We start from the raw sequence: 25,404 nt of genomic DNA on the forward strand, positions 1-25,404 counted from the left end.
TATCTCTTTTTAAAGTCTACTTTAGGGCTGTTCCAAATGCCAAAATTGGTCTATTATTTCTCTCCAGGCAGGTCGCATTATGAATTGCTGCCCAGAGCTGGAGGTGAGTAGTTCTCTATGTTTAGATGTAGCTTGCAAATCTAATACTGTATTGTGTTTTATGGCAACCTGGAGGGCATAATGGCAAAGTGGAAAATGACACTGCTAACCATTGAGACTCCACACACATACTGCATTTGTTCCTTTCTTCTCCTTCCAACTATGCCTCAAGGCACAATAGACTATATATGTTGAAAGTAACAGGTAGGTAGCCGTGTTGGTCTGCTGCAGTCGAAACAAAAAAAAAAAATTCCTTCCAGTGGCGCCTTAGATACCAACTAAGTTTGTTATTGGTATGAGCTTTCGTGTGTATCTGAAAAAGTGTGCATGCACACGAAAGCTCATACCAATAACAAACTTAGTTGGTCTCTAAGGTGCTACTGGAAGGAATTTTTTATGTTGAAAGTATTACTGTATTTATATTCGTTGAGTGAAAAGTCTGAAAGGTTGCTGCAAGTGCCAAACCTGATCTATCTGGTTCAGTATTAAAGTCCCTGTCAAATATTTAAAAATAAATAAATCTCAAAATAATCTTAAAAGCATGAGATTATAATGAATCAGAGCTCTCCCCTCCTTGCACTCTCAATGAGATAGAGCAGAAGATACAGAAACAGGAAAAATTCCAGAGTTCAGCAGCATGACGTTTTCATTTCACGAAGATAAAAGCATAGCCTTATGAACGCCTAGACTTCTTCACTGGTCCGTCTAGTCTTGTTCAATATCGTCCTCGTACTGCACCCGATGCCCGGGCTTGCACCTGGGATCCTCTGCAGGAAAAATACGTGCTCCATCCTTGTGATTCCAGTTCGGTTAACCCAGCCATCATCTTTAAGTATCCAGATTAATTTCGCACCTCGATGGTCCTCTAAGAACAGAAATAATACCTGAGCAATAAATGCGAGCTTCAGAAACGGGGGGAAATGGTCTACATTTCTCCGCATTCCCTAAGCATCCCCTCCTTGCCCTGAAACCGCCGACCTCTTCCTGAACCCGCAGAATGACGCGCCCTCGACGCCCTCTCTTCCAATGCGCCGCGGGAAAGGGAACCCTTTGCAGTTGTTGGCAGGATCTGCACCCAGGGCGCGGACGGGAGGCGGTGCCGGCTGGCAGCTATGAGCCGTTTCCCTTCTCCCGACAAGGCGCTGCGTCACTAACGTGCCAAATTTTCTCCCTTTTGCTTTCTCTCCTGGAAGCAGCGGGGCGCAATGCTGGCTTGCATCCACAGCTTTACGAAATCGTGCGTCTCCAAGCAGCACCTAGTTCTCTGGAAAGGGACTGTTGCGCTCCTGGAGGGAAACTGCGGAGGCTACTCCGAGGTAAGAACAGGGGACAGGACAGACAGACAGACAGACAGACAGACACATACACACACACACACACTCCGCTTGGGGCAAGCAGGTGTGCGGGGCTGCAGTTTGCGCTCCCTAGCGCGCGGTTCTTCGCTGTTTCCCCCTGCTTAGACGGCACTTGGCACCGGACCGGGCTTTGGCTGGAGCTTAAGTTCTGACCCGAGAGGTGCGGGGGCGCAAGGCTTGCGTGGAAGTGACGGTGTGTGATCTAGGAGCCCTGCTTCCTAATCCCAGATGGAAAGGGAATATTTGTGGTGAGGAAGGGGAAGAAAAAGAAGCTTTCTCTTTTCAAAGATGCTTGGAGCTGTGGCGTTAGGGCTGAGCCCGGGCGTAACTGATGCCAATCGTGGAAATAAAGTCCACAGAAATGTGCTAACCCACGTTTGCTCATGCATGATCCGGCGATTGCCTTGGGCAAATACACTGCGGTGGAGGAGCGTTAAAGCCCTCCAGGGACAAGCACGCAACAGCGACAGACCACTTTTCTAATCTAGTGTGCATAGCTGTCAACTTTTCTCTTTTCTTGCGAGGAATCCTATTCGGAATAAGGGAATTTCCCTTTTAAAAAAGGAAAACGTTGACAGCTATGAGTGTGATTGGTGTTCTATAATTTCTGCTTTGATCAACTGCTAATTCTTAGATTGCTCTTTTAAAAAATGCAAGTGTATATATGCTTGTGATACACTCACACAGGAGTGCCAGCTTGGCCCTGCGTCCATGGGTGCCATGCAGCATGCATGGCCCTGGCACCAAAATTTGTGGCCCCTTCACATGGGAAATTTTGTGGGTGATCGAGCATCCTGGGCATTGGCACCTATTCACTCACATCATAGTGAATAGGCCTGCCCATATTCAGCAATATCAAGTTACAGTATAGGAAAACTGGGGCCTATAGGAAAACTGGGGCCCAGGCCTATGGCCTGCCCTTTGGGGGAAGTTTCTGCTTTTAAAGTCAAAAGTGGCTATGTTGGATTTTGGGGACAATTTTCCATTCTGTTCATTGTTCCCAATCAGTTCAAAAGCACCTACAGCTTGCTAGTCAGTTCTGGGGCACAGCACTGTGGATATGTAGACATTTTACCTCTTTGTGGTGATTACCACACACTATGTGAAATCACCCATTCCTACATTTCCTCTTTTGGATCCTTCCTTGGTTTCATTCTTCCTCTCAGAATCTCCCCTGAACATTTTGGTTAGCTGGATGATAGCATGCTCCCAGTACTAAATTATCACCACCCACAACAATTAAGTGGAGAAGTCTGCCCCTTTTTGAATTTCTAGATTGCTGGACTCAGTGCCCTCTAGACTCAACACCACTGTTTCATCCATGTATTGAGACTACACTACTGCACCTTTCTAAATCCAGTAGCATTCCAGGGAAAGCTACCTTGAAAGTCTTGGCTGACAACATTCTCTCTAGTAACGTAAATTTTACTTCTCAAACCTTCCCCATGTCATTGGTGCCAACATGCCCCACAAACACTGCTTCCTCTCCAGCATTATCTATCAGGTATTATATCTGCAACCAGTAGCCGTCAGTGGTATCGTGTTGCTCAAGTGGCTTCCTGATGTTGAGCGTCACAGCTGGTTACTGAGAAGGAGGAAGCAGGGAGCTCAATGCAGCATGGGTGTGGCAGCGGGAACATTGGATTGGCTTCACTGCTGCGCCCAAACCATGCTGAGCTCCTGACTGCCTCTCCCTCTTGGTAACTGGCAATGATGCTCACCGATGGAAAGCCAGGTGAACATTCCACCTTGCTAACTACAGTACTACTGTTTACAAACCAGGGTAACATTTTATGCATCTGATGAAGTGTAGTCAAGGAACACCTGAGCACGTTGCCTTGTAAATGCCTAGAAGCCTTTTTTTGGCATTGTGATATAAATTAATGAATAATGATGATGAAAACTTAGGCCATAATAAAATTGGTAGTCTTTAAAGTGCCACAGGGACGTGGCTGGTGCTGTGGTCTAAACCACAGAGTCTAGGGCTTGCCGATCAGAAGGTCGGCTGTTCGAATCCCCGCGACGGGGTGAGCTCCCGTTCTTCAGTCCCAGCTCCTGCCAACCTAGCAGTTCGAAAGCACGTCAAGTGCAAGTAGATAAATAAGGTACCACTCCAGCGGAAAGGTAAACAGTGTTTCCATGCGCTGCTCTGGTTCGCCAGAAGCGGCTTAGTCATGCTGGCCACATGATCCGGAAGCTGTCTGCGGACAAACACCGGCTCCCTTGGCCAGTAAAGCGAGAAGAGCGCCGCAAACACGACTGGACTTAACGGTCAGAGGTACATTTACCTTTTAAGGTGCCACAAGGGTCATTGGGCTCATCTTGGTAAAAAAGTCATATACAAACTTGACAGCACCCTCCTTCACTTCATTTCCCCTCTTCTTTGTTCAGTGAGTGTACATTAAAGTGTAAAGGACTTGAGATGCCTTTTTTTCTGTATACTGTACTGTATATTAGCCACCAGAAAGAATAGCACAAACCATAGTTGAATGGCCATTAGTCAAAAGAGTTTGTAACATAGAAACTGTGACAAAGTTGATACGGTGGTACCTTTGGTTACGTACTTAATTCGTTCCGGAGGTCTGTTCTTAACCCGAAACTGTTCTTAACCTGAAGCGCCATTTTAACTAATGGGGCCTCTTGCTGCCACTGCGCCGCCGCTGCACGATTTCTGTTCTCATCCTGAAGCAAAGTTCTTAACCCGAGGTAATATTTCTGGGTTAGTGGAGTCTGTAACCTGAAGGGTATGTAACCTGAAGCATATGTAACCCGAGGTACCACTGTATATATAATTCTATATCCAGGGAGAGAAGAATGTGCTGCTTACTCAATGTTTTATTAAAGTAACAATAAACTGACAGGGGGATAATATCAATTAAGGTTTCAAAGAGAACCTGATAGAGCAATCATGTAATTCTAGTACACCATCAATCATTACTGAATCAACAAGAAATTAGCACTTCCTGGATCCAGTTCTACTTGTTCACTAAGAACTACATTTGTCATTAAAAATGAGTAATTAATACTATATGATTTTTTGCCCAACAGAACAGTGGATCTCAGAATGTTGAAGTCAGATTTCGGAACACCACAAAGTGTATCATGCAGAGAAAAGAGAAATGTGGGACTCACACATCCAAGGAACTTGAGGAAATGTGGAACAGCTATATGCGGATTTGAAATGTTAATACATCACCTTGAGTGAATGAATCACTACTAAACTCTGCAAGCTTTCAGACTTTATGCATTATAAAGGTTTATTTTTTTAATGCTGTTAATTTATTCTTTGTGAACATTTCAAACTGTGGGGTTTTTTTATAGACAGCATACATTTTACAAGGCTTATATTTGATGGTGTTAATTTATTTTATAGTAATATTTCAAACAATAAATTAATGGCTAGGTTCAAGGTCCTTGTATCAATGTGCAAAGCCCTTAACAACAGCTTGATCACTGAGATCTACTGGAGCAATGCTGTTAATTTACCCATGTGTGAATGAGGTCCAAATGATATCTATGAGAAATTGAGCATTTACCACAGCTGGAATGCCCTGCTAATAGAAATTTTCCAGGCACTGTTGTTACCCATTTTTAGATGTCTTTGGATAACTTATTGTTACAACAACCAATTCAGTGGGATAACTTTTATGTGAGTGTCCAGCTCCTTATGTTTTTGTTTCTTGCTTTTATATTTGCCTTATGTTGTGGTTTTATATTTGCTGTACACTGCTTATATGTTTTCTGTATGAGTCAGAGGTCTATATTTTTATAAATAAAAATGCTTTGATGAAATGTTTTGCAATGTCCAGTACACTGAATTGTGAACAATCTTGTGCAATTTGTGTCAGGGAATAAGGAAACCCATGGAGTCAATCAAACCACTTTGCCTGTATTTACCTTTTTAAAACCAGCTTCTTCCCATTGAAGGCAAAACAAATAAACAAATTTACAGGTTAGTCTTTATGATCAAACAGTGGACATCAGCATGAAACAGTGTGCTTTGAATAGAGCTTCTGCTTAGATGCCTAAATCCAGCACTGAGTTTAGTAGTAGTATTCTCCATTCTACATCACTTGGTGCATGTGATCTGTCTTATTATTATTATTGTTAGTAATAAGAGAGAGCCAGTGTGGTGTAGTGGTTAAGAGCGGTAGTCTCGTAATCTGAGGAACCAGGTTCGCGTCTCCGCTCCTCTACATGCAGCTGCTGGGTGACCTTGGGCTAGTCACACTTCTTCTTTGAAGTCTCTCAGCCCCACTCACCTCACAGAGTGTTTGTTGTGGGGGAGGAAGGGAAAAGGAGATTGTTAGCCGCTTTGAGACTCCTTAGGGTAGTGATAAAGCGGGGTATCAAATCCAAACTCTTCTTCTTCTTCTTAGCTGTTATTCCTGCATTGCAGGGGGTTGGACTAGATGACCCTTGGTATCCCTTCCAACTCAACTATTCTTTGACTCTGTTGTTGTTATCATTATTACATTTGTCAGTTTCTTTATACAACATCTCAAAACAATTTAACAAGATAAAATGCAATAAATAAAAGCCATTTATTTTTTTAAAAAAATGTAAAACAATGAACAATGCAAAATGAATAAAATGTTCATTCAACAATTTACTAAGGATAAGCCCTACTCACCCCATTAAAAGATGGACATCAGTGTAATTACCAAAGTCTCAGTGAAGAAAAAGATTCCAAGATCAAAGACTGACAATGATGGTGCCAGGCACATCTTTCCACAGAGATCGTTCCACAGATGGGGTGAGCACGGGTGAAAAGCCCTGCTGTAATATGGCCACCTTCCACAACTCCTTTAAAGAGGGGCACATGGAGAAAGTCCTCTAGTGAAGCGCACAGGATGCAGATTGGTTCATATGGGGAGATTCAGTCCTGTGCCATATAGGGCTTTAAACCAGTAGAGTGGTACCTTGGTTCTCAAACGCTGAAAACCCAGAAGGAAGTGTTCTGGTTTTCGAATGCTTTTCGGAAGCTGAACGTCCAATGCAGCTGTCGGCTATCGTTTCCGGGGCACCTGGACCAATCAGAAGCTGCGCCTTGCTTTTCGAACATTTCAGAAGTCGAACAGACTTCCGGATTAAGTTTGGTGCTTTTGTCTTTGCTATATATTTTGCGTTTTTGTTTTTGAGGCTTTTTCAGTTAATTTGTTTTTGTGACTGTGTGGAACTCAGTTCAGCTACTGCTTGATTGATTGTGTGACTGAGGAAATGGATAAAAGCCCCCCCCCCATCCAAACAATGACTATCATCAGTGCAGGTAAGAAATTTTAAAATTTATTTTATCATCCAGGTACACTCCTGGATTTACACTGTTTTCCAGGTACACTTCTGGATTTACAGAAGCCGTCCCAGTTTCTGATTTGATCCCAGTATATTCTGCTTTATCCTTAGGACGTCCCTATTTTCATTGGGAAAATGTTGGGATGTCCCTATTTTCATCAGAGGGTATGAGGTTGACAACAAATAAAAGGAATTGCCATGATCTTTTCTATGAACCACCCTGAGACCTCTTGGTATAGGGCAGTATATAAATTCAATCAATCAATCAATCAATCAATCAATCAATGGCAAGCTCCCACACAATATTACAACCCCCTTTTTTTAGGGGCAAAGTCACAGCAGTTTAAAAAGGCATAAAACCTATTCTATGCTCATAAGTACATACTGACTCAGTAATCAACGGGCTAATGAAAGAGAGAAAACTCATTGGAAAGACTGAATGGTCATTTTCAGGGCCAGATTAAGATTTGATGAGGCCATAAGCTCCTGAAGGTAATGGGGCCCTTTATATGTCCAGCTGTCCTTTGTCAACAACAAATTGCCGCTGGTTTTTTGAGTTGAATATATGCTATATGGTAATTTATGGACCTATAATAGGTATCTAAAGCCATTTGCACATAACAAAATATGTACATCGTAAGAGCCTACACAACACAAAACACTGTTGCTGCATGTAGGTTTTATTTTGTTTGTTTTTTAATCTTACATTTTCCGAAATGTACACCCAGTTTTTTCCCCTTTAATTTTTTAGGGGCCCCCAAGAGAGTGGGGCACTAAACTATAGCTTGTTTATGATCAAATAATGGACATCAGCATGAAACTGTGCTTTGAATAGAGCTTCTGCTTAGATGCCTAAATCCAGCACTGAGCTTATTCTCCATGCTACACGACTTGGTGCATGTGATCTGTCTTATTCCTATTATTGTTAGCTGTTATTCCTGCATTTCAGGCTCCCCCCCCCCCCTTTTTTTTTTCTTTATTGGAAAAGCCATCGGGACCCAAACGCAACGTGTCTGCCCTGCATCCTTGCCCAGCACTGCCTAGGAAAGCGGTGCTCCGTGTTGCGGCGAGGAGGGGACCCCGGTGGGAACTAAAGTGCCCAGCGCGTGATGCCAAGCCGAGCCACTTTTGCAAACGCACACAAGGGCCGGAAGCAGCGGAGGACGCCGGGTTTTTTTCCCCCGTGCAGAGCGTCCGGCACGTACAGCGGGGAACGTGGTTCGGGGCGGTTGGTGGTCGCGTGCCAGTGGTCGTCCGTCCCCCCGCAAAGGAAGGCGATGTCGTCGGAGGGCAGCAGCCGCGAGGCGGGCAGCGCTCTGTTCGCGGGCTTCCGCGCGCTCGGCCTCTACTCCAACCACTTGGCGCACGTGGTGCGCTTCCACCGCCGCCACCGGGAGTTCTACCTGGTCACGGCGGTGGGGAAGAGCTTCCACACGTACAACGTGAGTCCCACCCCAAAACACCGGACACGGGGGGTATCTTTCGTGTTTCGACCTGCAGAAAGTGGGGGCAGAAAGTGTAGAAAGCAGAAAGTGCAGGAAGCAGAAAGTGGGGGGGGGAGTGGGGCGGGGTCGAGGGGCATAAATTGAACATGCTTCCCTTAACCCCCCCAAAAAAACCATTCGTTGAGAGGCTGAAAGAGTTGCAGGTGTTTTGTTTAGACTACTCGTGGCTTCCAACGTGGGGCACACGCCCCACAGAAGGGGGAAAATTTGATATTTAAGGGCGGGAATGAGTTATTAACAGTGAATGGTGGCCTTTTAGGCTTCACGAGAATAGGAGGTGTCACCAGGTGTATGTGTGCATCAGGGTTTTAGAGATGCTTAGGTGGGGCGTGGCCAGAAAAAAAAGGTTGGGAAACACTGGTTTAGAAGCAGACAGCTGAGTTCAGCCATAAAAGGTAAAGAGACCCCTGAACATTAGGTCCAGTTGTGGCCGACTCTGGGATTGCGGTGCTCATCTCGCTTTATTGGCCGAGGGAGCAGGCGTACAGCTTCCGGGTCATGTGGCCAGCATGACTAAGCCGCTTCTGGCAAACCAGAGCAGCGCACGGAAACGCTGTTTACCTTCCCACCGGATTGGTACCTATTTATCTACTTGCACTTTGATGGGCTTTTCAACTGCTAGGCTGGCAGAAGCAGGGACCGAGCAACGGGAGCTCACCCCGTCACGGGGATTCAAACCGCCAACTTTCTGATTGGCAAGTCCTCGGCTCTGTGGTTTAACCCACAGCGCCACCTGCGTCCCTTCGAGTTCAGCTATAAGGGAAGCTTAAAAAATGAGAGTTTCTTTGTCACCGAATGCCGATTTACCTTATGGGGTTCACTGCCACTAAATGTGGCAGTTCTTATCCTCAGTAGCTTCATGAGAGAATTGGAAACCTCCAAGTAAAGTCCCAAATAAGGGAAATTTGTAGGGAAAACTTTTTTTTTTTTTACATTTGCATCCTACCTTTCCACTTAAGAAGCTCGAGGTGGCTTCTCACGGTTCTTCCCCCTCCCCGTTTTACCTTCACGACAGCCCTGTAAGGTAAAGGTACCCGCTGCCCGTACGGGCCAGTCGTGTCCGACACTAGGGTTACGTGCTCATCTCACTCTAGAGGCCGTGAGCCGGCGCCATCCGAAGACACTTCCGGGTCATGTGGCCAGCGTGACGAAGCTGCAGCTGGCGAGCCAGCACCAGCACAGCACACGGAAACACCGTTTACCCTCCCGCTATAAAGCGGTCCCTATTTATCTACTTTCACTTAAGAGTGCTTTCGAACTGCTAGGTGGGCAGGAGCTGGGACCGAACGACGGGAGCTCACTCTGTCACGGGGATTCGAACCGCCGACCATACGATTGGCAAGTCCTAGGCACTGAGGTTTTACCCACAGCGCCACCCGCGTCCCTGCCCTGTAAGGTAGGCTGCATTAAGCAGCTGCTTGTGACCTAAGGTCACCCAATGAGCTTCGTGATTCAGTGGGGTGCACACCCAGTGCATTTTGCCTGTTCCAGGCGTGAAAGGATTTTGTTCTACTTGTAGTAGTAGTTTGTTCAAAGCATGGTGTCGTTCAGCTGACAACTTTATGGAAGGTTAGACAAAATCATAAAGGAGAAAAGTGTGAAAGTGGTTATGGCTACACGGAACCTCCATGTTTGGATGCTGCATACCTCTTAATATCCGATACAAAGGACAAACGATAGTGAAAGGCTGTTTCATCATGCCATTCTTCATTAGCAACCAGAAATGTACAAAAGAAAGAGCACCAAAATTCTGACACGTTCTTTCCACACAAAAGGTGGCAAACAGTCCTTGAAGTGTTCCAAGCTAAACCCCTAGCACATTTATTATATGGGGCTCAGATCTGGCCTGGCACTTGCCTTGGTTCTACGGAAGCTGTCTAATCAAAAGTTCTTAAGGCAATTTTTTTCTGTTCCACCCTGTGTCCCAAATGCATCATTGCGCCTAGAGCATGGGTAGGCAAACTAAGGCCTGGGGGCCGGATCCAGCCCAATCGCCTTCTAAATCTGGCCCGCGGACGGTCCAGGAATCAGCTTTTCTCTTTTTTTACATGAGTAGAATGTGTCCTTTTATTTAAAATGCATCTCTGGGTTATTTGTGGGACATAGGAATTCGTTCATCCCCCCCCCACCAAAGTATAGTCCTGTCCCCCACAAGGTCTGAGGGACAGTGGACTGGCCCCCTGCAGAAAAAGTTTGCTGACCCCTGGCCTAGAAGCTAATCTTCCATCGGTAGAATTACGGATCTGGCATAGGACACTCAAATCCCCCGTCTAATATCCCTAGTGCTACAAGATTGTCACAAGAGTGCCTGGTCTAAAATTGTCAAAAACTTCACTCTTGTGGTTTATCACCACAATAGCTACTCACTCACCTTGGGTTTTAGTAAAGCAAACAGTCTAATTTGTCAGTGCCTAATGATATCAAGTGTCAAAACAACTTGGCCACAGTAAGGAAATTTGGCCCATGGTATGACTATTTTCCACCTTCCCATTTCGACTTTCTGGCACCCTATCTGCATAACCTAGCAATTCCAAAATATAGCCCTCGGCGGTTCTTGTGGAACGATTCCAACAGATTCCACGTGAAAAACGCTTATGTCCCTGTGGAGATGGCAGTACTGAATCAGTGGCACTTGCTCTTTTTATAAAGACTTGAAGAATGAGATTATCCCCCCTCTTTTTTTGTTCATTCTGGGTCGTCCAACCACTGCCACAGTGTCCTTTCTCTTGGCAGATCAAGATGAGCAGATGACAGCAAAGGTTGCAAGGTTTTTAGCTGGGGCAATCAAAATAAGGTCCACTCTTTGACTGTTGATTCAGGACCATAATGTGTGTTTTATATAATTGATTTTTATTTCTGTTCTTTGTATATTGCATTGTTCTTTTATTGCTATGGCCGATGGTTGACGCAAATAAAGATTAATTCATTCATAGCAACTTGATGAACTTCCAAATTGGCTGTAATTTCTAAATGAAGAGGAAGGAGTGGGAGTGGGAACATAAATACATTACTGAGAAAGGAAGCGAGAAATGTGACTTGGATTTTTGTTGTTGTGCTGCTCAAGATAATCCTCATTTTCACATCCTTTCCAAAATGAATGGGACTGCAGCTGTTGTGTAACATAAAATGTTTTCATATCATGGTGCGTGTAAATCTGAAAGAGTGCAGCTGAATTTCATTAAAGGGGTGTTTTTACACAGATTTAACAAGAGGCCAGTTCCATTACTATTATAACTTTTCTAACTACAGCAGTTATTTCATAAATAACTATGCCCATCTTCCATGCACATTAGTCTCTTTCTCCAGAAACATTTATAGCTTGTCTAATAATTGTAATACTGAACTATTTTTCTAAAGAATATTATGCTTTTATTGCAGGTGAAGAGACTAGGCTTAGTTGCTGTTAGTAAGTATATTGTTCTATGTATGTGCATTTAATACGCGGTTTAGTTTTGTATCTTTCTTTACAAATTGTAAGTTGCGGTGAATACTGTTTATGTACAAAAATCATGCTAAAAGTTGTAAAATCCACTACAAAATGGGGTGTTTTGTACCCAAGTTTAATTGGACATCTTAACTGACTCTACTTGGGAGTAATAATAATAAATTAAAACTTATTGCCCTTCCACCATGCACTGGAGGAACTTGTGTCCAAGTAATCTTTGTGTTTTAAGTCCTGTTTATCTTAGAGCATTCAAATGAATGTGCCTTCTGGTCATTCTTACTGATGGAGCACACAGTAAATTGTGTGTTTTAGTTCTAAGCATGTGTCAACATTTTGTGTGTGTATTTCTAGTAGCAATTGATATTCAGTATACTGCAGCGTTGAGGGAAATTATCAATCCATCACAATGTGTCTTCTTTACTGTATGTACTTTAAAATTGACAGAGTTTGCTCTTTTTGTTTCCCTTATCTTTTAGGCAATGCTTTGCCACAGGACATTACCTGTTTGGCAGCCGACAGAATGTTGGTCTTTGCATCTTGTGGCAGTCTTCTCCATGCTTTTGCTCGGAACAAAGAGGTTTGTATAATTATTAAGCAAGATATACCAATTTGTATCTGATCCTGAAAGTATTTAAGCTGCAAACCTATATCCACAAACCTGGGAGTAGTTCACAGAATTCTATAGAACTTCCTTTTGAGTATACATTTGTATTCAGGATATGGGTGCTGTATTATTAATGTATGGGTGATTTGCCCCTGCATATCTCAAAGGTGGGCTGGAGTTGCTCTGAAACCTTAGTATGATGTTACAGTCAATATCTGGTTTACATTTGGAATTGTTTAAAATATTAATTCTGAAATTGGTACAGCTGGGATGTTGTATGGGTCATATTATGACTCTTGAATCCAGTTTGGGCTGTATGTTATGCTTGTATTCTGCCTTTCCACCTAATCAATGTCAGGGAACCTGTGCCTCTCCTTTCATCCCTCACTCTGGCTGGGACTGATCAGAGTTGAAGTAATAACATCTGGAGGGCCGCAGGCTTCCTATACCTGTGCTAAATAGTGCTGAAGGCACTTCATGTCCAGATATGATTTCATACCTCTAAGGAAATAACTGAGATACTTTGAATTGCAGGTGGTTCACACTTACAAAGGTCACAGAGCAGATGTTCACCTTATACTGCCATTTGGGGATCATTTGATTTCTGTTGATCGTGATAACATTCTCATTATTTGGGATGTACAGTCAGAAGGTAATATTTGACCCTTTTTAAAGTAATAACTATTCAGAGAACTAAAAACATTAAACATATTTGTAGCATATATGGCAGCTAATGCTCTTCTTTGTCCTGCAGAAGAATACTTGCAGATGAATTTTGATAAGACAGTGTTTGCTGTTTCTGCAATTATGCACCCAAGTACCTATTTGAATAAAATTCTTCTTGGTAGTGAACAAGGAAATCTACAGTTGTGGAATGTAAAATCCAAGTAAGAACATCTCTCTCTCCCCCACCCAACTTCCTGACCCAAATTACAAATGTATTAGCCTGGTTATCAGTCATTTACTCCTGTAAAATGTGGAATTGATGCAGAGCGCTGATGGATTGGAGGTGGACAATTTTCCAATCTTGTTTGATTCTAACAGACTAAATTGTAAATATGGCCATAAGTGAAACAATCACATGCTAGTGGTTCTCAAACTAAAGCTATACTGAAGGGCTTGTTTAGCAACGAGCCTGTTCAAATTACATACGAAATAACTGAGAATATTTGAAGTGAGCATGAAATTTGTTTATGTTTCTACGACAGTGGAAGGGTTACGTAGTTTTGATCTAAAAATATGGGCCAAAGTCACGAGCACTATTTTCCTTGTTTAGTTTTATTTAAATAAGACTTGCACTATGCACCTATTGGTGACATTGATGAGTATTGTCTTAGGGGTGTCTTTGCATAGAGACAATGGCCCTGACAACTGTGAGAAGATGGAACCGCCGTAGCTTTCCTCTCCCTTGTTTCCCAATGCAGGCTCCTGGGTCTCTACCAGAAAGGAGCTCTTCTGAAGGGAATGCTATGAGGACAGAGGGATCCTGGGGAAGTGGGAATTGGCTAAGATTGGGCAGAGGCACTTTGCATGAGTGGAGCTTCCTGGGGTCTAAGTCTTGGGGTCTAAGACAATGCTAGTAGTATTCCCCCCCCCCAATAAATAGCACCCCAGAAGTTTTAAGTATTTTTTCTGCAAATGCTGGTTTTGTGTTTAACATCCATTCTGATGTAGTTTTGTTTCGTGGCTTTAAAATTCACTAACCTCTTTCTCTCCCCACTACCCAAGCAAACTTTTATATACATTTCCTGGCTGGGGAGCAGGAGTGACAGTCCTTCAACAGGTAAGCGTGTGAATGTATAGAGGGTTGGATCCAGAGATCAGTCTGCAGAAGGTGATGAGCAAAAAATGAGCTTCCTGGCACCTCCTCTTCCTGCCGGTCTGCCCTTCTAAAAAGGCTTTTCCTAGGTTTGGGGAACCCTGCTAAATAGTTTGGACCGAGGGGGAAGGTGATGGAAAATCAAGTGAAAACACCTTCTGTGAGTGGCAGCTCCAATTACCTTCTTCAGGTTTATCTCTGGTTTCAACCCAGCGACAATTACATACTGTTCCTTGATAGTTATTTTCAGATTGCTTTATTAATGTTCTCTGCTAGATCAAATAGGTATAGCCCACAATGCTAAGCCTGTCCCTTAATTTCTAGTTCATATTAGCAGATCTACTACTACTATTGCAGGATTCTGAATGACAGACTTTAGTAAGCGAAGTCAATGTACATGTCAGTACTCTTGAAAACACTGTATACTTGGGCTGTATTATATTGCTAGTGGCGTTGCAAAAATAAAATAGATGTAGGGGATTTTTCTTTAAATAAATGAACCTAGCTCTTGCGAACCTGAAATTCATTCAAAAAGTCTATGCTAAAAGTTAGCACTAGAATAGAAATGGAATGCTCACATTCAGGCTTCAGTCTACACACCCTTATCTAGAAGTAAGTTCTGTTCCATTTAATGGATTTTTTTTAAATTAATGCTGTATGTTTGGGTTTAGACTGTTAAACCATGGTCCACAAATCACATATTCTTAAAATGTAGTAATCTTGAGGGCGTGTATTGTAGCTGGGTTTTTTTTTTAAGAATTCAACCTGTATGGAGCTCATTACTTGTGATATGCTTCTAAACACTTCTATTTGAACATAATTAGAAATAGCTTGCAATCCTTGTTTTGCTGATTTCATTTAATATTCTAATTTTCTGAGATTGTTAATTTGGAGTTTTCATCAGTTGTACGCCATGATCATCACAATTATAACAAATAAAGGCTTGACATATCTCGCTTTGCATGTCATGAGTCTATTTCATATATTAGTTTCACCTTTTAAGTTGAATTACTGAAATAAATGAACTTTTCCACTATATTCTAGTTTTCTGAGTTTCACCTGTATATACTAGCAGGTTTTACCCAATCTTAGGTAGAAGAGTTGTAATTAAAATGTTATGTGTACTGTGAGTGGTGTGGCCCTGAATGCATGTTCCCTTGCTGTGCATTCATATATTTGATATGAAAGACAATAAGGTTTGCACAAGCCTGTGAGAAAGGCTTGCAAGGTGTTGGAAACTGGGCTTTAGTAAGTTCTGTGGCCTGTTATAATCAAAGAGTGTGTTAAGTTAGAGGTAGAGGGTTGAATCATATGAAACAAGCAAACTTATGCTCATGGACCAAGACCTCTGAACGACCCTCTGGAGTGGTGGGCTGTAGTTGGGAGGGGGAGTCAAATTAAATCTCTTTCTCCCCCCCCTCCCCCTCTCACGCTCCAAACTAGTGCAGAGTATGTGCACAGAACACCATTGAATCCAAGTGAAAGTTTGCTCAAGAGAGTATTATTAGAGAGTATTAGTCTACAGCTTCCGCAGCTTCTTTTGCCCTGGCTTCAGATGGTGAAACACACTCCAAATAAAGATGTAAGTAGGTGGGAAAATGTGTAGAACTAATTTGTTTGCACTTCCTCCACAATGACAATATTTTGATGAAAGCTGACCAAACCTACTGTATCACCCAAAGTCTCCGATAGCCTTTCTTGCTGCTTCTGTGGAGGTTGAAGGAAACAGGCAAGATCTTGGAGTTAGCATCTCACCTAGTCTGAACTCTGAGGCTCCTTCCATTTTGGAAATATTAGAAGATGACTGGGAAATAATGCCATGGAATAATGATTACATGCATCTCATTCTATTCAGTATGCAATAATAAAAATGCATGACAGTAAACAAGCTTTGAAATTGGAAAAGCATGTCTTTGATGCAGCAAGCTCATTCTTGTCTAAAAAGTAACAAAAGCCTCATTAGAATGAACTTGTGTGCTTACTCAGAACTTGGTGATTTCATTCAGGTGTGTCCAGGAAAAGTTTCTAATGGAATCCTACCAGGAAAAGTTTCTAATGGAATCTTACCATTACCAATCTTACCAATCTTAATAGGTTATTTATGCTCAGTTGCAAAATATCAAAAGTTGCTGTTGTTTAATAGTATAACTTTCTTTGCAGGCCCCAGCAGTGGATGTCATTGCAGTAGGTCTTGTGTCTGGTTACATCATAGTGCACAATATTAAATTTGATGAAACGCTGATGAAATTTCAACAAGACTGGGGTCCCATAACAGCAATATCATTCCGTACAGGTACACTTCAACACTTATTAGAAACCTCAGACATGAGTTAAAGCCTTAAGTTGAAATACAAATTTAAGTATAAGCTACTTGTCACCTGTTGCAAGCTATCATAAGGCCAGGACTGAAATGTACAGGTAATTGGTCTTGCTGTAGTTGCATTTAGACAGTCCTCCAATCGATGGCTTGAAGATCACAGATGATTCTGAACGTTCTGTTCTCCCCTTGCATGCACAGTTTTTATGGAAATTTTTCTGGTCTAATCAAACGATAGTTTATTGTTATGTCTGAACAGGAAAATTGTGGCATGAGTGATTTAATCACTCACCCTCTCCCAATCTGTTTTAATGTTAGTTGGCTTTCTTTCCCAGTTGTATGCTCTTCAGTCTTACTTGTTTTGATTTAAGGTATCTGTATTTATGTTTTGTTTATTTTCTGCATGTGATCAGATGGACACCCAGTTATGGCTGCTGGAAGTCCTGTTGGGCATATTGGGTTGTGGGATCTAGAAGAAAAGAAACTTCAGGGCCAGATGAGAGGTGCCCATTCCACAGCAATTTCGGGTATGACGTTTGTCCAAGGGGAACCACTTCTTATTACCAATGGTTCGGACAATGCAATAAGGGTAAGTTATATGGCTTTAACTAATTAATATTCCGTTTCCAAAATGATTTCCCCTGCCCCTTCTGATGATCCTAAGATGATTCATGCACCTAGCCAAGTACTTTATTTTATTACGGTCATAGACCAGCATAAGCAAAACATCTGAATAAATAGCATAACAGTATAAATCTAAGCGAATAATTATTAAATAAATAGGAGCAAAAACCAAACGTAGATTTAAACATATACATAGAATACTTAATTACTTAATTCATGCACCTAGAAACACAATGTATACTCCTTCTTTTTGTTCTTGGGAACAAAAATACTGTGTAGTTGTGCAAAACTGTTCCGGGTAGAGCATTATGGTGCATCTGTAAGATGCCCTCTTACATTTGTTGTTGCATAATTAGGTGTCATTTGTTGAGAAACAGCAGGCAATCTGCACAGTTCTGCCAAACCAGTCATTACTAGCGATATAACTATCACTAATCTGGTTGAGGATTTGAATGAGCAATCATGTACCGTTAAATCACTTCCTCCTTCTCTCCCTGTTCCCAATCTAGAACAGTCTTTTTACAAGTTTTCTTTTAACAAGAAAAGGCATATTTGTGCTCTTGGATAAAATTTTAAAAATCACTTAGTGTGCATTGTTCCCTGTTCTTATAAAAAACAAAAAGATTAGGATCCAAGTACTTACGTTAGGAAATACTTCTTTGCTAAAATCAGGTATTCGGAAGCATGCAGTGTCTATTATTTGCAAAAAATAATGGAGAAGGTTTTGTATGTCCTTGAGTGTGGCCACATACAGAGCTTCTGAATATTACTAGTTTATTGGTTTATTACTGTGCATTTATTTTGCTTCAAGCTTATTTTCAAGTCTTGCTTTCCTTTACACTTGTTTTCTTGTGTTTGTTTACTTGTTGAATAGGTATGGATCTTTGATGGCCCTGGAGGAAGTGGTAGATTGCTGAGATTCCGAATGGGCCACAGTGCACCTCCAACGAAAATCAGATACCATGGGCAAAATGGGCAACAAATTCTCAGTGCCGGTAGGAATTCTCCCAGCTTCCTGCTATGTTGAAATGAGTAATACTGTTTTTGGATCAAGTCATGTGACGTTCAGTTTCTCGTGATTAAGGATTAGTCATAGGCCAGCCAATTTATCTCTGACTTGTTTGGTTTTGGTCCAGTATGCAGGTTGGATCTTGAACATAGTTTTACCTTTTTCAATTGCTGCTACTTAAGTTCACAAAAATACTAGGAGTTTCGATTTCAAATTGAAGTCTTGGTTTTCTTGTAAAAGTTGGCCCCTGTCCAAAATAACGTAATACAATAAGCCCACAAGTTGTGCACGCGTTACTTAATGTGATTAGAACATTGTGCAGGGGGGAATGAATGAATGAATGAATGAATGAATAAAGAGCCATGGAAACCCACCATTCTCTGATCTTTCATTTATTTATTTCCCCACCAGCACCAGCACACCCAGCTATATCTTCCTCTCTTACAAGCATCCCAGAACCCTCATACCACCTCCCCAAAGTCCAGTAAGCATGGTCATACCTTCCTTACCAGCCTCTGGGAAGGAGGTGTGTAAGCTCTGGGAGCATCCCAGAGGCCAGTAAGGAAGGCACCCTACTCACACTCAGGACCCTCCCACGACCTTCGCAGACCCTAGTAAGCAGCTCTCCGCCTGCGGGGGGGGGGGGAGGTCAGGGGGGGCGTTCCTGACTTTGTGCGATTTTGCCTTTGTGTTCAGACCCCCGGAACTGAACCATTGTGTAAGTAGTGGGCCCATGTAATTTAACACTGCATTAGGAGATAATTTCAAGCTTTGTTGATTGGTTATTAACCAATAGGACACACTGCTGGCGGAATGAATTCCTCCCTCTCCTCTGCAGCCCATCTCCTCCCCCAAAAAATATACTCAGAAGGGTTAGACGATCCTCCAGAGAAGAGAGGAGGGGGAGGCAAGTCAGTGGTGAGACGTTGGATGCAAAAGCAAGGTTTTCTCCAACAATTTCTATAACGGTTTACATTTAAAAGTTGCCTAAAATGAACTGATGCATAGGTATACCTACATTTTTTTTTAATGTTCTACTGTAGGGCAAGATAGTACCTTGCAGTCATTTTCCACGGTGCATGAGCGATTCAATAAAAGCTTAGGACGCGGTGAGTGGGACTACGCAATGCATAATCAAATGTCTGTGAAGGTATTTTGGTGTATTGAACCTGTACGGGTGCTAAAATATTGTGCAGCTGCTCGGTTCACCCAGATTACTAACAGTTTCTAGCTGCTCTTCGTATGTGCTCAGACTCTTGTTGTTCAATGACTGGTAAACAATCCTGAACCAGAGGAAATAATATTCTGTAAAGAAAGTTCTATTGAAATGAGTGAAATTTCTTATGATAATTTTTGTTTGTTTGTGCTTTTGAAACTTAACACCTGATCCTAATTTCAGTGTAATTTTTCTTTTGACGTAGTATTGGGTGGTGGTGTGGCAGAGTTAGGAAACAGCCTTCCCTAAGACTTAATATGTTCAAACTGTCAGTGCCTGCCGTACATTTGTGTCATGTTTCTCATCTCTTGAAGGTTCCATAAATAAAAAGAAATCAAAAAGGAAAGGACTCCGGTATGATACAATGGCTCTTCCACCTATTACAGCATTTGCTACAGGTGCGTAATTCTTTGCTGGTCTTGAATGAATGAGGTAATACGACATCAAGTCTTCCCCCCCCCCTTCCCCTGCCCCCATTGAATAGCATCTTACGTGGCTGATGAGATTCCAAGTAAATCTAGAATGACGTGCATTGGGGAAAACAATGCACACTGATGGGAACCAAAGTGGCTGTGACTATCCAGAAAAGTAATTGGTGGATGGCTCAGTGAAAACACTAACTCACTGTGCAGTTGTGCTGAAAAGGTCAAATCCCTTGTTGGAGGTGATTATAGAGAAGAGATTGAAAATGAAAGGCTCCTCTGATAATGGATATGTACAGAAATCTACAGTGCAATTCCTATCAGCCTATTTGTATATTTAATTTATGGCGTTTGCTGCCACGTCGTGCTGTGATGGGCGTTGACTGACCTCACATTAAAAGCAGCATAGACCAATTCACGGAGGGCGGAACTATCTAGGGCTGTTGGCTATGACAATTAAATGGGACTTCTAGACTTAGTGGCAGTGTGCTGCAATTAGATGTTGGAAGCAGGACACTGGACTGCATAGACTACTAGTCTGATTCCACAGTGCTGCTCTTAAGTTGTTTTTTCTACAAGCCTCAGAATAGTACTATAGGTTGTTCTTACAATATTCATTCTGTTAAACGTTAAGTGGGTAGTTTCCCATAAGAAGGGCCTGCTGAATCAGGCCAGTGGCCCATCTGATCCAGCATGCTGCTCTTACAGGGGCCAAGCAGATGCCCGTGGGAAACTAGGGAGCAGAACATGAGCACTCATGCACTCCCCCCCCCATGTGGTTTCCAGCAATTGGTATTCAGAAGCATTGCTGCCTCTAGCTGCAGGGGATAGAGTATAGTCGTCATGGCTAGTCCACCATGAATTTGTACAGTCCTCCTTTAAAGCCATCCATAGTTGGTGGCCTCCTGGGCAACTTCCATCGTTTGACGGACTTCCTTGTGCTGGAAGGACTCTTTACAGTTAGGATAATGGCAGACCTGGAACCCTTGTACTGTAACCATGTACAGTGGTACCTCGGGTTACATACGCTTCAGGTTACATATGCTTCAGGTTACAGACTCCGCTAACCCAGAAATAGTGCTTCAGGTTAAGAACTTTGCTTCAGGATGAGAACAGAAATCGTGCTCCAGTGGTGCGGCAGCAGCAGGAGGCCCCATTAGCTAAAGTGGTGCTTCAGGTTAAGAACAGTTTCAGGTTAAGTACGGACCTCCGGAACGAATTAAGTACTTAACCCGAGGTACCACTGTATTAAATTAAACAACTGCTAAACAATTGTTATAAAATGTGTGCAAAGCTATTTTTCCATGGGACAATTGCTTCTTGATTAAGAGTTGTGCCTTTTAACGTATTTTGATTGTGTTACAGAGGTCGCCCGTCAAAGTGACTGGGATGGGATCATTGCTTGCCATCAAGGATTTATAACCTGTACTACCTGGAATTATCAGAAAGGGTCAATGGGAATTCATAAACTGACGCCACAAGACTTCAGCAAAAATAGACCTCTTGGTGTATATGCAACAGTAAGGGTTTTTTTAAAAACCGATTGAAGGATATAGTTCTGTTGTTGTTTGTAAGTGTTCTGAAAAACCTGCTCATCATTCAGAATGACATAACCAAGATAGGTTGTTGATGTTGTTGTTGTTAAAAGCAATAATATATTTAAAATACAATAAACCAGATGCACAGACAGAGAGCCATCACTGAAAGGGCCCATTCTTGTTTACCTAAGACTTTAGGGCTTAATTGGAGGGCAGTTTGGTATGTCTGTGGTGGGTTGATTGATTGAATGTACTTACATGCCACTTTTCCACAAAGCGGCTTACAGGAAACATACAAAATGTCAAATGCAAGCATACAAAATACAGAGAGCATGTCAGTAAATTCAGAAATGACAAAAACCAACAATTTGCTGCTGTTTGATTGTTAAATTCGGTATTACAAGGAAAAAAGCAGTCTAGATTTAAGTACATAAATACAAAGAAAGCAAGTGTTAACTGACAAGCAGGGTTCTCGTTCTGGTCTTCGTGCACATCAGGGAGCCTGGCTTAACTACAGCTCAGAGAGGAAGGGACTTCTCACCAGGCTAAGCGACATACAACTGCCGCTCATATGCTAACTCCAGAGGAGACTGGCGGCAGCAAAAGGCAAATGCTTGGGAAGGCAATGACGGTCAGTCTCTTCCCCTGCCTCGAAGTTACCACTTCTGGTAACTTCTGTTATTACATTGTAAATTGCTCTGACACACTTCAGGGTAAAGTGGCAAATTTGTTGTTGTTTAGTCGTTTAGTCGTGTCCAACTCTTCTTGACCCCATGGACCAGAGCACGCCAGGCATTCCTGTCTTCCACTGCCTCACGCAGTTTGGTCAGACTCACGTTTGTAGCTTTGAGAACACTGTCCAACCATCTCGTCCTCCGTCGTCCCCTTCTCCTTGTGCCCTCCATCTTGCCCAACATCAGGGTCTTTTCCAGGGAGTCTTCTCTTCTCATGAGGTGGCCAAAGTATTAAGTATAAGTATAAAGTGCAAATAAGTAAAGTCGAACCTCCGTTTTGGAACATTTCAGCTCCCAAACGCCGAAAACCCAGAAGTAACTGCTCTGGTTTTTGAACGATTTTTGGAACACGTTTTTTGGATGCGCTTTTCATTTTTTCCCATTGACTTTGCAGCCAGCCCGTTGATCCTTAGTTTTTGAACTTTTCGGGAGCTGAAACAGTCTTCCAGAATGGGTTAAGTTTGGAAACCAAGGTTCCACTGTATGCTAAAAAATAATAGCAAGAATTATTCTTTATCTGAACATCTCAGTAATTTTTTGAAAGTAGAATCAGTTTGTATTGAATAATGTCTGTTGAGAATCTGACATTGTTAATCACAAATATTGGAAGTAAGATTTCAAATATTTGCTTCTATTAAAAAAAACTTGTTTCTTTCTCTTTCCCCAAAAGGCAGTAGATATCAGTTCCTGTGGAAACTTTGCTGTAATTGGACTTTCAACAGGACATGTGGATGTATACAACATGCAGTCTGGCATTCACAGAGGGCGTTATGGCAAAGAAAAAGGTGAAAATACGGCACTTAGAAAACATTCTGGTTGAAATCCAGTGCTGCCTTTTCTGTCGCGAAATGTCTTTTGATCCAGCCAAGGCACCTGCTAATGTAAAAAAAGGGGGGAGGCAGAGATTTTTGCCAATTCCTACTCTCTGCTGCAGCTCTCTGTGGCCACCAAAAGTCTGCTCTAGAAGGCTGGAGGACCCTATATAACAGTTTGGAAGATTGCTCAAGTGAGAGGCAGTGTGTCAGTGAAATTTCCCTCCCCATATCTTAAATTAGTGGGTGCCTCAGCTGAATCAAAAGCTGTTCCATGAGCGGACAGCTGCATCAGAGTTTACCCTCTTAACAACAGTTTCAGTATTGTTGAGAGTCTGGATCAGAAAAACATCCTCAGAATGCTCTCCTGTAACAATATGGCTATTACTGCTATACAGAGAGTGGGATGTGCTGGCTTGTGTTTGCGCTCACCTACGCTGAACATCATTTGTAGTATTTGCCATGTGATTGGGAATATGCGTGTACACCAGGAAAGCATATGCATATAGGGATGTAGGAGAACATGTCCAACTGCAAGCACAATCTTTATTTTGTATTGCAGGGGGTGAGCATAAGCCAATGAGCCCACACAGAGAGCCAGTGTGGTGTAGTGGTTAAGAGCGGTAGTCTCGTAATCTGGGGAACCGGGTTCGCGTCTGCGCTCCTCCACATGCAGCTGCTGGGTGACCTTGGGCCAGTTACGCTTCTTTGAAGTCTCTCAGCCCCACTCACCTCACAGAGTGTTTGTTGTGGGGGAGGAAGGGAAAGGAGAATGTTAGCCGCTTTGAGACTCCTTAAAGGGAGTGAAAGGCAGGATATCAAATCCAAACTCCTCCTCCTCCTCCTCCTCCTCCTCCTCCTCCTCCTCCTCCTCTTCTTCTTCTTCTTCTTCTTCTTCTTCTTCTCTTCGGCACATACTGTGTGACAAATTTCCGGCTGCATTTTCAAATGTATGAATGTTGCCAGCAGATTAAATTGAGCCTTTGGATTTGATGTGCTGCAGAGAAGAGGCAGGAAGGTTTTGCACAACACTGACCTTTGGTTATAGCTTAGGGGTGGGTACCCTGTCTCCATCCAAATACTGTTGAACTCCAACTCTCATCAGCCCCAACAGTTATGGCCACTGGTCAGGGATGGAGCAAGTTGTAGTTTAGCAAAATTTGGAGGCCCACAGGTTAAATAACCGTGCTATGGTCAGACAACAACTAGATGGATCATTGCATGCCTGTATATTATGATGGCAATAAACCAGCAATATCGAAGGTGCATATTGTTACTTCATGCTGGAGTAGGGAGATGCTTCTGATACACATGCCTGCCTTCTGCATGCACAGTGAGTTGTTAAATCATCTCTGCATTAACAAGTTTGGGATTCCAATTTCATAAGATTGTGTCCCGTGTGCATTTGGTGGCATGGTTTAGCCATGCAGAATGAGGAAGGAAGCTTTACTCTGGATCTCAGTTCCACGGTGGACACATTGTACTGCACTACAGGAAAAATATGACAGAAAGTGAATATGATTAACCGTGGTATGGTATCTATCTATTCCTGAAGGATGTTATATTGTGCTTAGATTGTGAGCTGTGCTAAGGATCTGTATATAACTTTATAATAATAAATAGTTGGAAGATGCCAAATTAAGGTGGTGGGCTATTAATTGACTCTTTTTCTTCGCAATTAAAGCCCATGAAGGTTCCATAAGAGGAGTAGCCGTGGATGGATTAAACCAGCTGACAACCACAGCAGGAAGTGAAGGATTGATCAAGTTCTGGAACTTCAAGAGCAGAAAATTTGTTCACTCTATTAACCTCCCTTCTTCTCCAAGTAAAATGTTGCTTCACAGAGACAGGTGGGATTATTTCAAGATCTATTGTTTTTAATAACTTCTCTTACTTCAGCGGTGATATTTTCATTATTCATATTTGCAGAACACAGTTGTACTAAAAGAGTTTCACCCCTCCTAATTTCTGAAATATGTGCCGCCTCCCTAGTTTCTTCATTTAGTCAGGGTCTTCTTGAGGGTGGCCCTGCAGCTGCAGGCCTCCCTTCCAATTAAAATTCACTTGGCCTCTTCAGTTTTGACACTCAAGAAGGCTTTAGAAAGAGGGTGGCTAACCTTTTCTGGTCCAAGGGCTGCATTGAAGGTTAGTCATTCACACAAGCATATGCATGCATGCAGATACAATACACAACAACCCAGACATGCAGACCAGACATCCATGCACACACACCACATGCACACAGGTGATGAATAGAACCATTTCCTTCTGCTGTGATGCAGCTTATCTTTCAAAGATGGCTCTTTTCCCGCTGGCATGGCACTACTATTAGGAGATCTTGCCAGTCATGAGCAGGAGAGTGTGCTCCTTCCTTCCCTGTCCCCCGCCCCACTGGCCTGTAAGACCTAACAGTGATGCCAGAAGAAGAGGAGACACATTTGCAAAGTGAAGAGGTGCCTGAGTCTGCCAGGGCCTGGCAGACAACTGGCATTGGCTTGGCAGGCTGGATCTGGAGCCACTCCTGCCTTAAAATCTTTACTGTGGCCTTTCCTTAAGAGAAAGGGTCCCATCTTGGTTGTCTGTATGCATTCAGTGCTTAGTATTTTGCCTGAT

General features: G+C 42.6%; 1 protein-coding gene and 1 long non-coding RNA gene across 2 annotated transcripts in view; both read left to right on the top strand.

Moving 5' to 3' along the window:
- Positions 1–1,114: 1,114 nt before the first annotated feature.
- LOC310745065 lies at positions 1,115–5,246 on the top strand. Its single transcript, XR_014539887.1, has 2 exons — positions 1,115–1,415; positions 4,503–5,246. It is a non-coding gene; the product is annotated as an uncharacterized lncRNA (long non-coding RNA).
- Positions 5,247–7,888: 2,642 nt separating this feature from the next.
- WDR36 (WD repeat domain 36) overlaps positions 7,889–25,404 on the top strand; it is a 33,245-nt gene continuing 15,729 nt past the window's right edge. The window contains exons 1-14 of the mRNA XM_083576698.1: positions 7,889–8,188; positions 11,630–11,657; positions 12,173–12,273; positions 12,835–12,952; positions 13,055–13,187; positions 14,029–14,083; positions 16,280–16,412; positions 16,850–17,025; positions 17,935–18,055; positions 19,113–19,178; positions 19,600–19,683; positions 21,073–21,227; positions 22,650–22,764; positions 24,476–24,641. Coding sequence (XP_083432824.1) covers positions 8,024–8,188; positions 11,630–11,657; positions 12,173–12,273; positions 12,835–12,952; positions 13,055–13,187; positions 14,029–14,083; positions 16,280–16,412; positions 16,850–17,025; positions 17,935–18,055; positions 19,113–19,178; positions 19,600–19,683; positions 21,073–21,227; positions 22,650–22,764; positions 24,476–24,641 — 1,616 coding nt within the window. The 5' untranslated portion in view covers positions 7,889–8,023. The remainder of the gene's footprint in view (positions 8,189–11,629; positions 11,658–12,172; positions 12,274–12,834; positions 12,953–13,054; positions 13,188–14,028; positions 14,084–16,279; positions 16,413–16,849; positions 17,026–17,934; positions 18,056–19,112; positions 19,179–19,599; positions 19,684–21,072; positions 21,228–22,649; positions 22,765–24,475; positions 24,642–25,404) is intronic.

Source organism: Podarcis filfolensis (genome assembly GCF_964270895.1).
Source record: "Podarcis filfolensis genome assembly, chromosome: 11".
Lineage (NCBI taxonomy): Eukaryota > Metazoa > Chordata > Lepidosauria > Squamata > Lacertidae > Podarcis > Podarcis filfolensis.